General features: G+C 37.8%; 2 protein-coding genes across 2 annotated transcripts; both read right to left on the bottom strand.

The window, feature by feature from the left end:
- Window positions 1-3,571: 3,571 nt before the first annotated feature.
- LOC146472037 (uncharacterized) lies at window positions 3,572-7,512 on the bottom strand. Its single transcript, XM_085120884.1, has 2 exons — window positions 7,458-7,512; window positions 3,572-4,516 (listed from the first exon to the last, which is right to left on the bottom strand). The coding sequence occupies exon 2, from the start codon at window positions 4,449-4,451 to the stop codon at window positions 3,684-3,686; it is 768 nt and encodes a 255-aa protein (XP_084977010.1). The 5' UTR covers window positions 4,452-4,516; window positions 7,458-7,512; the 3' UTR covers window positions 3,572-3,683.
- Window positions 7,513-12,594: 5,082 nt separating this feature from the next.
- LOC146472036 (histamine H2 receptor-like) lies at window positions 12,595-13,653 on the bottom strand. Its single transcript, XM_085120792.1, has one exon. It carries the CDS (start codon window positions 13,651-13,653, stop codon window positions 12,595-12,597), a length of 1,059 nt encoding a protein of 352 aa, XP_084976918.1.
- Between the last annotated feature and the right edge of the window lie 1,068 nt (window positions 13,654-14,721).

The following is a 14,721-nucleotide window of genomic DNA, read 5'->3' as shown; positions in this document are numbered from 1 at the left end:
TGGTGCGCAACTGTCGTATTTTCTGTCCGTGCGATACCAAATAAAAATCAACCAATTACAACATTTTCTTGAAGATAATCTACAAGTAGTGAATTTAGTTTAGGTGAAGCTCTCTTCTTTTAGCGCTAGCAAATCAGAATATTTAAAAACAAATTTAAAACATAATTTATTATTATAGATTCAGGAGGCTTGAGGGTGTTAAAATTTTCGTCATCTGTTTGTCTAAGTAAATTATTACCTAAACTCTAAAAGCAAAAAGCGAGTCTCATTTGCTTTCGCTGTGTCATTTAATAAAGAAGCTACAGAATAAAAAAGCTATACATTGCTCAGTTTGATTTCATTTACAACTGTTCGTCACAGTCGTATTGTCAGGTTCTTTGTTACTTTTATTTCTGACTTTTGATTAATTAGAATAGAATTGTTGCCAAGAAACTAACGAATTGCCATGAAAAGTAAACTTTAAAAATTGAATGCGTGGCAAAACTCTCAAAAACATTGAACACATTTTGGCCCTTTAAATTATATGTACCAAGAGATTCTCTTTTATGTACAGAATCTTCGTCAAGAGAAATTCATTTCCTGTTAAATCATTTGAAAGCTAAAGAAAATTTCTTTTTGATAGCCGATAACTTTTAGAACCTTTTGGGAAGTTTCCTCAAAAACTACCACCGGTCAATATTGAAAAATGTGAAATTGGCCAGAAAAAATTTATTCGGGCCCGCAACTGTCCAAAATGTCTTCGGGAATTTTGAACCCCTTGACTTTTGTCTCTAGAAATCTGAAACTTGCCAACTTTTCAGGAAGAGAGAGAGAGAGAGAGAGAGAGAGAGAGAGAGAGAGAGAGAGAGAGAGAGAGAGAGAGAAGAAAGGCAATATAAAGTCAGATAAAGTTGTTCCATTTATATATCGCTGAGAATAAAGTCGCGCATGACCAACTTGAGTGCTGGCTGATTTGTTCCCAGATTCCTCCGGCCTTTTTGTAGAAGCGCAAGAGGTGATGGAAGAGTGAATTGGGAGACGTACGTCTTGGAGTAACGAAGGGGGAATGGTAGCTGGTGTTACTAAGGATAGGGCATAGGCTATTTCCGAGTTGTCTCTAGCCTCTTCATTAAAGCGAGGCGATGTAAGAACATTCACATAAAAATGAGGCTTATTTGTGGTCTTTGTGTACCAGACCTCGCTTTGAAAAAGAGGCTCTAGTACGTGCGATAACTTGACGAGGATTAGGGGAATTGAACAAGGCAGGTGAAATAGGTGTTAGTATGTAGGCTTTTACTCTCTGTGTACAAATGCACTTTAAAAAACGGCAGCAATCATTACCTAACGCCACAATATGAGAAGATTTGTCACCCTTGTGGTAAACACTTAAAACAACAGCAAGTTAATTGTCTTAATTAGCACAGCTAAAAAGAATTTCTCGATTTTGAATATTAAAAAGTTTGTTCGGGTTCCATAGCAGCTTCACGGTTTTAAGTGTCACCAAAAAAAAAATTCTTTTAAAATAAAGTAGAAAAGAGCTAGAATATGTCATATGATTTGAATCTATATGCGCCTTTTTTATTTACTTATCCATCTTTTTTACAGAAGAAAAACTACTTGAGTAATTAGCCAGCCAGTATATTTTAACACTTCATTTGTGTTTGAATGGAAACATCTTTTCATTTGTCCCCAGCTAAGACCTATTTTTTAACAGGTGTACTTTTTTGTTTACATTTAAAATGTCCAGGTAACAGAGTTTTGTAAAATTTTTGAGATCCGTTGGCCAGTGAAAGATTGATAAGAAGTTCCCGTTTTCCTACTGAGATACCATTTAAGTTCCTTATCAGCGCCGGACTTGAAGAAACTCGGCTCGTACGCGGTAAATTAATAGTATACTGTGATCCAAGAATTTGTTGTTCCATGAAAATGGCGTCGGTTGATCCAGTTCGATTGTTTTGGAGTTCTCTTTCGTCGTTACGGTCAGTTGTCAGGTGCTGACATGGAATTAAATTTAACAGGATAGAAGCGTGATATAAACATCAACATGTCCACATGGTTACTGAGGAGCACCGGATCAGAGTATAGTTTAAATCTGTTTGGACAGTTTGCCAAGGCGCATTGAAAAACTGAGGTAAATACATTTGTAAAACGTTCATGCCAAAATACTTTATAGGAAAAATGTACCAGGAAAGAGACGTCGCTAACACACAACAGGAATCAAATTCGGAAATACCAAAACTTCCATTGATAGCGCCACAAAAATCTCTGTGTGGGCTGCCAAAGGACATTTTGCACGATGAGAGAGAAATGGCAAATGGGTTTGAAGCTACAAGAACGGTGGAAAATCTCCCTGCAGACATTGGCTCTGTTGATAAACAGAGAGTTAAGGCAGTGACTTTTGATTGCGATAAACGAGATGATATCAAATTAGAGAAGTCCGTTTTAAGGCTACCGAATATCCAAGAACCCTTTGGCTGCATATCGTCAGAGAAGAGACAAGTCAGAGATTCCGTATTCAGTGAAAGACACGAGAAGAAAAGATCTTCAGACAATGGCGCGAATGGAGACGAAATCTTGCCACGATTGACGAAAAATTACGAATACCATCGAGAGATACGGTACACAAACTGCTCCCAGAAACTTTCACGAGCTAAATATTCGTATTTCCCTCGTTTTCCTTCTCCAAAACCCCTTAGCAAGAGAGAAAGACTCAAAAAGGAGATAGAGGAGCGGACCTCCAAAACACGGGATGACGTCATTCATCCGGGAAGTCTGCGACCTGAGGACGAATATTCTCAAATTTTCCTTTCGCTTAGAAAAGTTGAAAAGCAGTTTGTAAGGAAGCACAAGCTTCCCTGTCGCACTAGTTTGGGTTCGCCATTTTTTCCTTGATTAAATATTACCAAGAACAATTTTTGCTGACCTGGAATGATTTCATTTTGTTTGACAGACAGTGAAAACACGAGTCTTCGCTGTCCTTGTCAGCAGTCAATAGGTTGTTTAAGAAGCTACCACGGCGACGGCAACAAGAACGTCAAAACAATAGAACCTAATGACAAAAACAAAAGTAGATGGAAGGTTTCTTCGCCTTACTCGGCCAAACAACAACTAAAATGAAATAACGAAATTCAAGGTTCTTTGGAGTACGTGAGCGCATTCAGTGACAGTAAATATTTTATTCTCTGTCAACTTGAACGCTCTTCTCACCTGTTGTGATAGTTCGGCCACATTATACAAGTTGAAGTAATTAATAATCGCGAAGTAGTTCAAGTAACGCAAACATATTTATTTTCTAGTGACGTTTCCGTCGGCTTCCCTGTTTTTAATTTTTCGCGGTAAAGATCCTAGTGATCGTGTGGTTGCTACGTAGACTTATTGGTCAAATGTAGAGAGTTCGCCTACGATTTCTTCATGTACTTACATTAACGGCATGACATGAAAATGTTTTCACGGTAAGCTCCCGGGTGCCTATTCATGTTTAAATTGTGAGTCTATCGCTGTAAAATACTCAGAAATTTACTTTAAGGTTTTTTAATACAGCTATGTTTATGTATGCATGACTTCCTGGCTTTAAAAAGACATAACAGATCTCTAAAATTTTACATTCGTTCAACTTTAATTAATGGTATTAACTTACAACCAACTGTTTACAAATCGAATCCGCTATGTTCTTGGTTTCTTGTAACTAAACTGACGACTTGATTTTAAGAGTCGGGCAAGTTATGAAAATGTAAATGGCGATTTTTAAATTCCCTCATTTTTCTCTGGATTGTCCGTTCCTCCCGAAACATTCTGTCTTTCTTTAGATTTTCAATCCCAAACAGGTCATTAGATTCCGGTAATTCCCCCACAGACTTCGTAAGGCTGGGAAAATAAGAAAAACCAGGGCGCGAAGTACGTTCAAATGCATTCATTTCCCAAGTTGAAAGTAACTGTGTCTTGTCGTCGTAGCTTATCCGTTTTTTTCTAATACGACGTATTGTTGCTTCCTCCTTCATTTGCTGGTCGATTTTTAGAATTTCATCCGTTAGTCTGTTGAAAACTTTGCGAGGAATTTCGTAGCTATCTCTCAGACCCAGTGCAGTACTCCAACTTTCTTCCGACACAACTCTTTCGGCTGCTGGTGCTACGACAAGGGGCGGTAATCGTACTTTCCCGCTTCGTTTTTTACCCACAAAATAATTTTTCGTTGCACACTGTCTGTTTTTCGACATATCTCCTTCCAGTTGAGAGGTCTTCGGCGCTGAGGAAGATTTCCTAGCGAATAATTTGGACGCTTTTGTTGTCACTTGTATGGTCTTCGCGACCTCTGGAAAACTAACAAACATTCGGTCGTCATTTTCCTTCCTTTGACGCAAGCCGTTCTTCTTTGCAGCCAGTTTCACCTCTTGTTTACTCTTCACTTCATTGTTGTCTGTTAACGCAGGTAGGAAAGACTGTTCTGTGTTTGTCGAACTTGAGTATAAACCCATCCTACCAGAGGCTGACGAACATCCGTAAACAGCCAAAGAAATTGCAACTTAGTGTAAACTTTTGTCTGCGGAGAAAGCGAAACGTTTGTAAGCAACGTATCTTGCATTGACTCACGCGCTTTAAATCGGTTTAAACTACAAATAGAAACTTCAAGTTAAACAGTGAGGCATCAACAACGATAACACCTGTTTACTTTACTTGAAGCTCGACCGTCAACGAATTTATTAGTTTAGCCAAGAGACATTGGTAACTTTGTTTTACGTCTAGCGGTGAAAAAGAATTGAAATTCAAATTTTTGATGTCGTGTTTACAAGCATGGCTAATTTGGCAAGTTTCGCAGCTGGGGTTGATTCAAGTCCTCAGAAGCCCCCTACAGAGCTTATGGGGAGAAGCCTTTTGAAACAAGTTAAATTGCACATCGCTGATTGTTTTCAGTGTAAAATTCCTCATAACACTTTTATTTTCTTTTGAATTGTTTAGTTAAGGTAGAAAAACGCCAGGGAGGGGATGGTAAGGAGCAAGAATGTTCTTGAAACTTATTCGGAGACTGACGTCACGGAGGGCCCGACTGAGCGGTCAGAAAGCTACTTAACAATAATATGTTTTTGAAACTGTTTTTTTTTTCCTTAATTAGTCGCGGAAATTTTAGCCCTTTCTTCGCACTCTCCATCTGTCATAGCTTTTAAATCGTACAGGTTAAAAAGGATTTCGTTTCCAAAGCAAACAAATTCAACATTATCATAAATTTTGGACGGTTTCTTAAAATCGGTAAAGAGCGTTGTTTATAGAATTTCTTAAAATCAGTAAAGAGCGTTGTTTATAGAATTTTCAGATAATTCTCTGTTTATATTTAATATAACAGAGGAAAAAATGAAAGAGAAAATGGTTGCAGACGTACCAGTTGTTATGCTTACGCTTATGCAAAATAAGACCAAAAATTAATTGAAATGTTGTTTACAAAAGAAACTTCTTTGAAAGTTATTGCTATGTTTTTCATTTGTAAGAAAGCTTTTGTTTTGCACTTAAACTGATTCTGAAGTTTGTTAATTTGAAATTCGAATGTCGTGAGTGTAGTCAATGAGCTATTTGATCTAATTTTCATCGGTCCTCAACTCACAAGATCAGTCGAGAACGTTCAGTACACGAGAATTAACTAGCTTCAAATAAGACTATTAGTATAAATTTTTGATATTCCAACTTTTCGCGACTTTACAACGAAGAAGTTTCGTCCTGCTTCGTCTTCAAATTTCCTTCACCTAGACCGAATTATCATAAAAGTCTCAAGATTGAATCCACTCGACACCAGGTTTTTGGTGCCGCAAAATCATTGTACATTGAGTTTTCTCCCAAAATGTTAGCGCTAGAATTACCAGCAAAGACTAAAAACCAACAAACTTCGGCCATGTTTGAAGTCAGATTTCTGTCCATTTCTGTGGCGAAAATAAAAAATACTTGAGATTCATTCATTCTACAAGGTCACTTTAATAGTGCCAGTTTACCTAGATGTAATATTTGCATAGAAGCTTTACCCTAGGATTTTCATTCCAATTCGAAGGAAATTTTATACTGCGTTTATATAACTGTTTACATTTCCACGTTTCCGTTTTCAATTGCCCAGTATGAGTTCTATTCTAGAAAAAAAAAATGGTTGAGATTATTAAAAGGAACATGTGTAACCGCCTACACATTATACTGGTGTAAATTTTCGTATCCGGCAAAATTAGACTCTTGATCCGTTAAACCGGATAACCATCAAAATGAGAATTTAGTCTGGTAGCATGTATTAAGACGAATACAGAGCCACGCTGAATCGAAGCCAGTGGACCGAACAGCTTGAGGAAAATACTTCAAATGTTGTTTTCTGTTTTTCAAGATCATTCTGGGGCCTTTTAAAGTGATATTTCTCCACGCTAACACATTTTATCTGCATGTTTTTATTCTTTAGCTGAATTTTAGAGAGCAGTTCCCTTCCCAACCTTTTTACGAGTTGCTCTTGGCTTTCCGAAAATCCTATAGCTGACCTTATTTCGCTCTCTCAACGACATTTTTCGTCCCTTCGAAAACCGAAGGCATTAATTTTTCCATGTAACTTAATTAGGAAACGCCAGTTTTTCTTCACAATTCATTTCCGAATTTATGAGATGATTCAGGCCTTCCGTACTGATATGTATTGAAATGAACTGTTGGGTGCCTCTGAAATCAGGCCGATATCATTCAAACACCTGGCTAAAGTAGCGCATATCACGTTATGCCCTGCATGGCTCCATGAATTCACCGCGTCAGAGTTAATTTCGTGGTTAATTTAAAAATATGGGCCACTTTAAATGCAGATATTTGTCAGTCAACTTTGCTTTCGTTTGCTTGTCCCATGTTAGCTTATTCAGGGGTAATCCGAAGGCTTTAATCGTTTCAGAAATTCAGATTTAAGCCAACAACAGCCCGCCGTAGTACGGGAAATAAGATTCCTTTTCCTAAAACCTTCTGCTACTTAAATTTTTAGCATCCCAACAGATCATACAGTATTAGCTTCGGAAATTCGCTGGCGTTAAAATGCCATCAAACGATCTGGAACAGGCAAAGGAGACAATAATATACGAGTAATGATATACAATAATATACGGCAAATGATATGTTGCCTTTCATTCAGTTGTGAACGGCGTAACATTCAAACTCATCCCCCAATATATTGGTGTGCATTAACAACAAACATTTCTGACGCATTCAGTTCTAAAAATTTTAAAACTTTTGCATTCGATTTCGATTGCAACACCAATAAACTTGGTTGGTAGTCTCTCCAACGTGATAACAGGAAAGCAATTTTTTCAGCTAAATTTTCCTGTTTACATCGTTGTCACAATGAGTTAATGGCCCTGTTGCTAATAACATCTTTTCAGTTTCCTCCGTCAAAACAATTTTTGAGGCCGAAGCCTTCATCATGGGTAAATTCTAGTTCTTAATCATGGCAAACAGAAAAAAAAAACAACGAAAAACAAAGAAGTCGTTACCTTTTTAGAGGTAAACACAATTAGAAATGGTCGTCAAGGAAGAAGGTTGGCTACCGTGCACCGACAAAGCTGCAAATGTGCAAATTTCAGTGTTTCATCACACGGGGGCTTGTGTACTCACTGATTAAAGATTAATGACCTGGGATAATCGATGTGCTCTCCTTTTTTGTCACAGTGGCCGTTAATTTATTTCATCGCTTCAGGCACGTAAACTTTCACCTGACCCTACTAAATTGCATTTTTCAATACTAGACTTTGTGGTACTTGTCTCAATGCCGGACTGATAGAAAATTCTTTTTCTCACAGCCGTAAAATCTAGGGCCACCCAACGGTTCAATTCGGTGGAAATCTGTTTGGAGGGCCTTAAGCGAACTCAGAAATTCGGATTAAGTTTCAGGGAAAATTGAACTGTTTTCTTCGGCAAAATGTCAGCTCAAACTGAATTTCCTAGCACTGGAAAACTAATCCCTTTCGTTGCGGAGAAGCAAATATCTTGTTAAAAATGCGAAATAAGGTCAGCGAGCATTTTTTGTAAAGCCAACTAGAGCTCGTTGACTCCCCAGGAAATAAGATTCCATCTCCTAGAACGTTCCGCGACTTAAATGTTCAGCTAAATCATCCGAACAGAACAGTACTGCATCACCAAAGAATCTGGGAACATAGAGGACATTTAAAGTATTTTGCTTAAATATTCTCTTTAGTTGACCTTGAAATGGCAGAAATGCTGATAATTATGAGCAATGTGGCCTTGCGTGCCTAAGACCCAATTTTACTTTCTAAATAATTAATTGTCCATTCGATCAACTGCAGTCCAAAATTTCGAAAGCTCCTTGCCGAGTTGTTTGTGAAGCTTATACTATACAAGGATAAATGTTAATTGTTTGGTAAGCTCTGTGTTGAAATAGAAAATCGATATCGCGTCCTTCAATATATAATCTGCCTTGCCAGAGTTCAGATAGTTTTTCTCAGGAAGCAACACATTGAAATTTTTAAGTGAAAAGATAAAAACAAACATTGACTCCAGCGCATGCGTTCAATCGACAAGACGTAATTTGCATATTTTCCCTCGCAACGTGTAAGGAAGGGAGCAACACCTTCACAACAGGAACCTTAGGGCTCTTTCACTCGTTGAAAATTTTGAAAACACGTAAACGAAATTAACGGAATATATATTTTTAAAAGAGAACGGAATGGGCAAAATACCCTCGATATGCAGATTTTCTAAATCATTCAGCGAAAGTGAAATTTGAGCTTTTAGCTTCCATGTCAGCATGACTGCTGGAAACACCAGCTTCGTTCGCGCTTTTAGCTGTTTTATCTGCTTATCACCCTTTTCGTTGTAAAATCCCACTGGGGAAGATGGAAAAGGGCAGGCATTCACCTGTGGTTGGTCTATAGGTTTTTTTTTCTCTTCCTTTTCAACATGCAACAAAAGCATATCTTTGATGGCATTGGGATAACATTTATTGAACGTCTAAACAGACTGATATTTATATAGACTACAGCAATTTCTTATTAACTTCAAACCTATACACTCTATTGCAAAAACGTTGACACCTAAAAAGCATAAACAATGAACGATGAAACCCAACGGATTTGTGGGTAGTGTTTAAAAATTGGCCCTTGTTGGCCAACTTGACACTTTAAGGAAAGCTTGGACAGTTTCCATCATTCACCACGTGCAACTAATTTTGGTTGTCAACCGTCGAGAATAGAATATTATGCAAATACAGGAGCCATAATCAGAGACAAGCCCACCAGTCAAAATGGCATTTCGTTACGGTCTCCATCCCTGATTATGACTCCTGGCAAATATATTTAGTACACTTATACCCATAAAGCCATTGGATGTCATCTTTCATGGTTTATGCTTTTTAGGTGTGCAATCGAGTGTATACGAGTATTGAATCTGTTAGCCAATGCTTAAATTAAACAGAGCTTCTGTCAAAACTGGGCCACATACCAACACTGTTATTTCAATCTACTGTACCGGGAAAAAGATGACGGCTGGACATTTTACCACCATACCTTGCGAAATTAATACAGCCAACAGCCATGTTTTTGGCGAAATTCGTCCTTGTGATAACAACTTTGTGTATGCTAGGTTTGAAGTTTTATAACTTTTATGTACGTTTTATGAGCGTTTTTTCGAGTTTTTGTACGCTAAAAGTTATGGTTAAACAAACAAGTCGCTATCGTTTTTCGGTACAGTGGATTATAACCTCCATGAAGAGAATTCCTCAGAAAAAGGGATAATTAACAATGCTTTTCTTTCTTTGGAGCTTTGTATATTCTTTGTTGTTTTGATGGCTCATTTGCTCACAGCTCGAGGAACTCGAGGCCGTCCTTGCCACTCAAGAGTTATATACTTGCTTTTGAGAGCGTAGACATATCTGAGTGCTTGGGGGAGGAATTCGATAAAAGTGCACGTTTCCAAAAGCCTACCACAGTGAACGAAATTGAGCAAAGAGAAAGAAGCAGAATTTCAAAGAAAACTCGATAAAGTATCGCGTAGTCGGTAATCGTCTACTGAGCCAGGGCTGAATACTGAAATACACAAATTGAAACCCTTGGAGATGAGTATAGGTCCGTTCCAGTTGATTTGGGCACCACCCCCGTGAAAGAGGTAAATTACTGGCTTACAAGATTCACATTGGAAGTCATGAGAGGTGATGGCAAGCCGTACCCGTACCTGTGCTCTATATACTCATTAGTATGCTCTATATAGAGCATACTATTTAACCCACAATTTCCCTGTGCTTCAAAGCCCCCGCCTCTTTACATAATTTAAGACAATTTATGGGATATAGAGCACACAAATAGTGGGCACTGATTGGCTGAGGGGGTGTGACCATGTTCAAAGTGATCATAGAGCTTCGACTACCGATGAGAAAAATATGAAGTGATTCCTGTCGAACAGAAAGCAAAACATAAAACAGTGGAATAAATGTGATGGAATATTTTAAGCCTGGAGAATTATTCACAACCTGAAAGAAACTCCTCGAAAAAAACTGGCCAGTTATTTCAAGTTTGCCATCCATTTTCATTCTGACAAATTCCGCGAGAGTAAAGGTATTAATTTATACTTTCACTGCACTAGTATAGTAATAATTATCAACAAAACTGGAGCATATATGTTTTATTGATACACATATAGTTTTTTGGCTTTCCATGCAAGCTAATACTACAAAATAGGGAACACTGCTCGTTTAACATCATTAATAAAAGCGAAGCTAACTGCTAAAGCCAAAATGGAAATTAAGTATACAGGCCACTGTACAACAATATATCGGAGTGTCCAACTAAAATTACAATTAATTTTCGACTTGTGTCCTTGTGTTATTTATAGGACGACCTAATTTGTACTATTAAGTATATATACATAATTATAAAGTATATAATCGGTCTTTGTGACACGGCTTTTAAGTTATGTATATATACATAATTATAATGTATATAATCGGTCTTTGTGACACGGCTTTTAAGTTAAGATACAGAAACCATGTATGCTCATTTAGGAACGAACGGTATAAGCACGCAACCGAATTAAGTAAATATATTTGGAACCTAAAGGATAGAAATATTATGTACAACATCAAATGGCGCAAGATAAAACAGGCCCGATCGTATTCAAATGTGAGCAAGAAATGCAATTTGTGTCTATGGGAGAAATATTTTATTATTTGTCGACCTGAAATGTCAACACTGAACAATAGAAGCGAACTTATATCCACGTGTAGACATTCCAAAAAATTCCTGTTAAAGACCGTGCTCGCTTAGACCTATCATATCCGTCTATGTCACGCCACTAGGCATTGTTCTGTATTTTCAAATTTTGTATATCTTCACATGTATCCGTTATTTTTGACAGTTGCCTGATGATTGCTTCGCAAGAAGCATGAAACTCTGAGTAGCAATAAATGTCTTCAACCAAATAATCCAACTCTGAGAATCTTATATTGCTCTAGTTTATCTATTGAGCACTTTAATAGCTGATGAAGTCTTCAATTCATTATTTTATTATACATAATTTATTATATACTATTAATATTATATTAATTCATTGAATACATTATGTTCAGTGACTCCGGCGGCCAAGTATAAGTGCCTCGCTAGAAATGGGAGAATTTAGTATTTCATCAATGGTGTTATTAGTATAACATTAGAAAAAAGTAAAAATCACAAATTTGTTAAGCGGAAAGGCTCCCACACAAATATGTGAAACTAATATATTTATATACTGCACACATCGCATAGTCTCATGGCGGCTTACAATTCTTCTGTGAGATGAGATCGGACGTCAGCATGTAAAGGCGCCACTGGCAGCCGCTATCAGTCCATATTTAATTGTGATCCCACCCACCCACCCAACTCACGCATCAATGTGAAATACAGATAAAATCAGAGATAAGGATAGACCAACACACCGGGGACTACTCCCCTACTCTTTTCAAACAGCGTGTGGGTTCTTTAATGTCCCATAGGTTATAAGGAGCAAGTGTTGTGAGACGGGACCTACTTTTAATGTCAAGCTGTACTCAAATGACTGACTTGCTCTCTGACGCCCAGAACGATTTATAAGTCTAAATTCCTATTTATGAATCTAAAATGATTTTAAAACAGAAACTATCATGTTCTTGATCATGATAGCACAAAGATATATTTCTTGATTAAGCAATTGAATTAATATCTGGTTTTCATTTTCTCAAAATAGCGGATTCCTTGACAGTAGGGACACCGAGATCTCCAACTAAAAATTGCCTCATCCGCTGGCAAATTGAAAGGCGTTAATTTGTTTTTGAATGCTAAAGTGTACTAAAGCGTATTGTTTTAAAGTGCAACCATTAAAGGGAAACGCCACTCTTGCAACAAATTGACGTTTAAATGTTTGAAAAAGTATCTTAATTTCAAAGCTTACTTTAAAAAGCGTTCTTGAAATTTGGACTTTATTATCACCTATTTTCGCTTTTAAATTTTCTGCCTGCCGCCATTTTGGATTCCATGATGTCATAAGGTTGTCCAGTTATTCTACACAAAAGAACTTCTGGTGTGAGTCTTTTTCCTTTAAATTCTCAGTTTGAAACAACATGTTGATAGAGTTAAGAACCCGACTCTCTAAGGAGCGAAAGGAGTAATTTTATGCTACATTTTCGCTTTTAATATCATGCTCGGTCAGCGTGCTCTCAAATCTCGGCAACGCGCTCATGACAGTTTCTTCCGTAACAACAGATCCTCTTGCGGGATTTCCCATCGGGTTTTCTGTTGATTGCCCGGGCGTGTGTTCTCTTGTCAGGTTTTCTCCTCTCTGTGTCTCCTTTGAACAATTAATGATACTCACGAATGCCTTCCTGAACCTCTTCATTTTTAAACTGTACAGAACTGGATTTAATGAGCTGTTCGTCAACACCAACAGGAAACTCATGTCTCGAAGCCAGTGAATTGTAACGCAATCACACGCTGAACAGAAGTACATGACGTAAATGAAAGAGCATGAGGGGACGAAACAAAGCAAGAATACTCCCAACATCAGTAGATACAGCTTCGTCAGTTTATTTTCCAAAACGACTGATTTTTGTCTTTCAGAATGTTGGTTCGACCCTTCGTGCATGACACCCATTTGCCTCGTTCTGTTTCGCAGAGTTTTAAAGATCCTAGAATATGAGAATGCCAGGACGCAAGCTGTAGACAGCACGGCAGTATTGGCAAAAACGAACGCGAAATGGATGAAGCCAGTTTTTATATACGCCAGCGAAAGAGCTACGGATATTAGCCACACAAAGATACATATTTTTATGGTTGATGCAAGGGTAAAATGGGCCTTGTACCACAGCGCGTGTGATATGGCCAAATATCTATCCAGCGAGAGTAAACCGAGAGTTAACACGGAAGTGGTACATGAAATAAAGTAGCTCAGATGAGTAAGGTAGACGGTAAAACCCTGCACGTAACCACCACGAATTTCCTTAACCATAAAATAAGCAGCCATTGGATCGGTTATAGCGCCTGCGGTCAAATCTGCCAGGGCCAAGCTGGCTATCATAACAGTGAAGGGTTTTCGAAGCTCTCTGTAAGGATCTTTATACACTGCAAACAGCACGAGGGCATTCCCTGGTATGGTGACAATAGAGAGTAAGAGAGATACAAACATGGAGATGTAGGACAGATGAGTTGGTGGTGCTACAGTATCGCATTCCATCCTGTTTTCAGAGCCTGTGAAATGACATGAAAATCAAAATAAACGCCTAGGACCAGATTTACATCGTAACTATTGTTTTTTTTTTTGTCACAATAGACCATTGTGCTCCTAACAACAGGCCTTTGTGAGCGCGCGAAGCGAAGCGAATCGGCAGCGAGAAAGTTGATTTTGACGCAATAAAAGTCATGTGATATTTTTAACCAATCAGAATTTTACCCATAAATTTACCAAATGGTAATTTTTCTGGTAAAAAGAACATTTGTGGTAAAATTTCTGGTAATGCCGCCGTCAAATAACAAATCCCTTCTTTGTTAACTCGCTCCTAATAAATAATTCAAGATTTATTACATCATATCTTATTCTTATCAGAATGACATTTTGAGATTTACATATTATATTTTTCATCCTGTCTCGCTTTCTCTGACGATGAAAATCACTCAGGTCTTTGTGGAAAGGATTCGGTAATTTAAAATGCTGAATTCCATCAAATTCAAAACCTAAATTAAGGTTTTCACAGAAGCCATCCAATTCAAGGTTTCTGCCGGTTCGGTGATTCCTGAGCCAGTTGGGCCTGACGCAAGGAAACATCTGACCGGAAAATATCTTTTGAAATATTCTTCGACACTTTTCCTCTCTGAAGTTTTTTTTTTTCATTTTGTAAAATGGAAAACGAATTTCTTGATTTAAAACTGAAATTGAGAGGACATGGTTTGTTCGATATTTTCACTGAAATGCAAGACAAAACAACGACAAAGCCTTACGTGTTCTCAAACGCTGAAAGCGCAGGTCATCAAAGCGTATGTGACACAGGTTACCCATGCAAGCATGATTTAAGAGTTTGTATCAGATGGCGTTAAAATTAAATCGAAATTTAGACAACAATATTCCCACAAAACCCACAAAAAATATGATAAAGTCTGAAAAAGCTTACCCGGTGTGTTTAGCTGTGTTTTCAATGCTTCTCAGTGCTTCCAAACGATGTTTTGAGCGGTTTATCTCTCAGCAGCAGTAGATGTAAAGAGAGAGAACTGGCTCATTTTTCAAAAACTCGTGTCATTTTAAAGAAAT

The sequence above is a fragment of the Pavona decussata genome, unplaced genomic scaffold, assembly GCF_977016875.1.
Source record: "Pavona decussata unplaced genomic scaffold, jaPavDecu1.1 SCAFFOLD_102, whole genome shotgun sequence".
Classification (NCBI taxonomy): domain Eukaryota; kingdom Metazoa; phylum Cnidaria; class Anthozoa; order Scleractinia; family Agariciidae; genus Pavona; species Pavona decussata.
Note: the sequence above shows the minus strand (reverse complement) of the source record. Positions and strands in the feature narration are given on the sequence as shown.

What these genes read in the sequence shown, in the direction of transcription:
- LOC146472037 (XM_085120884.1), bottom strand. Translation starts at nt 4,451, where the DNA reads ATGGGTTTATACTCAAGTTCGACAAACACAGAACAGTCTTTCCTACCT.
- LOC146472036 (XM_085120792.1), bottom strand. Translation starts at nt 13,653, where the DNA reads ATGGAATGCGATACTGTAGCACCACCAACTCATCTGTCCTACATCTCC.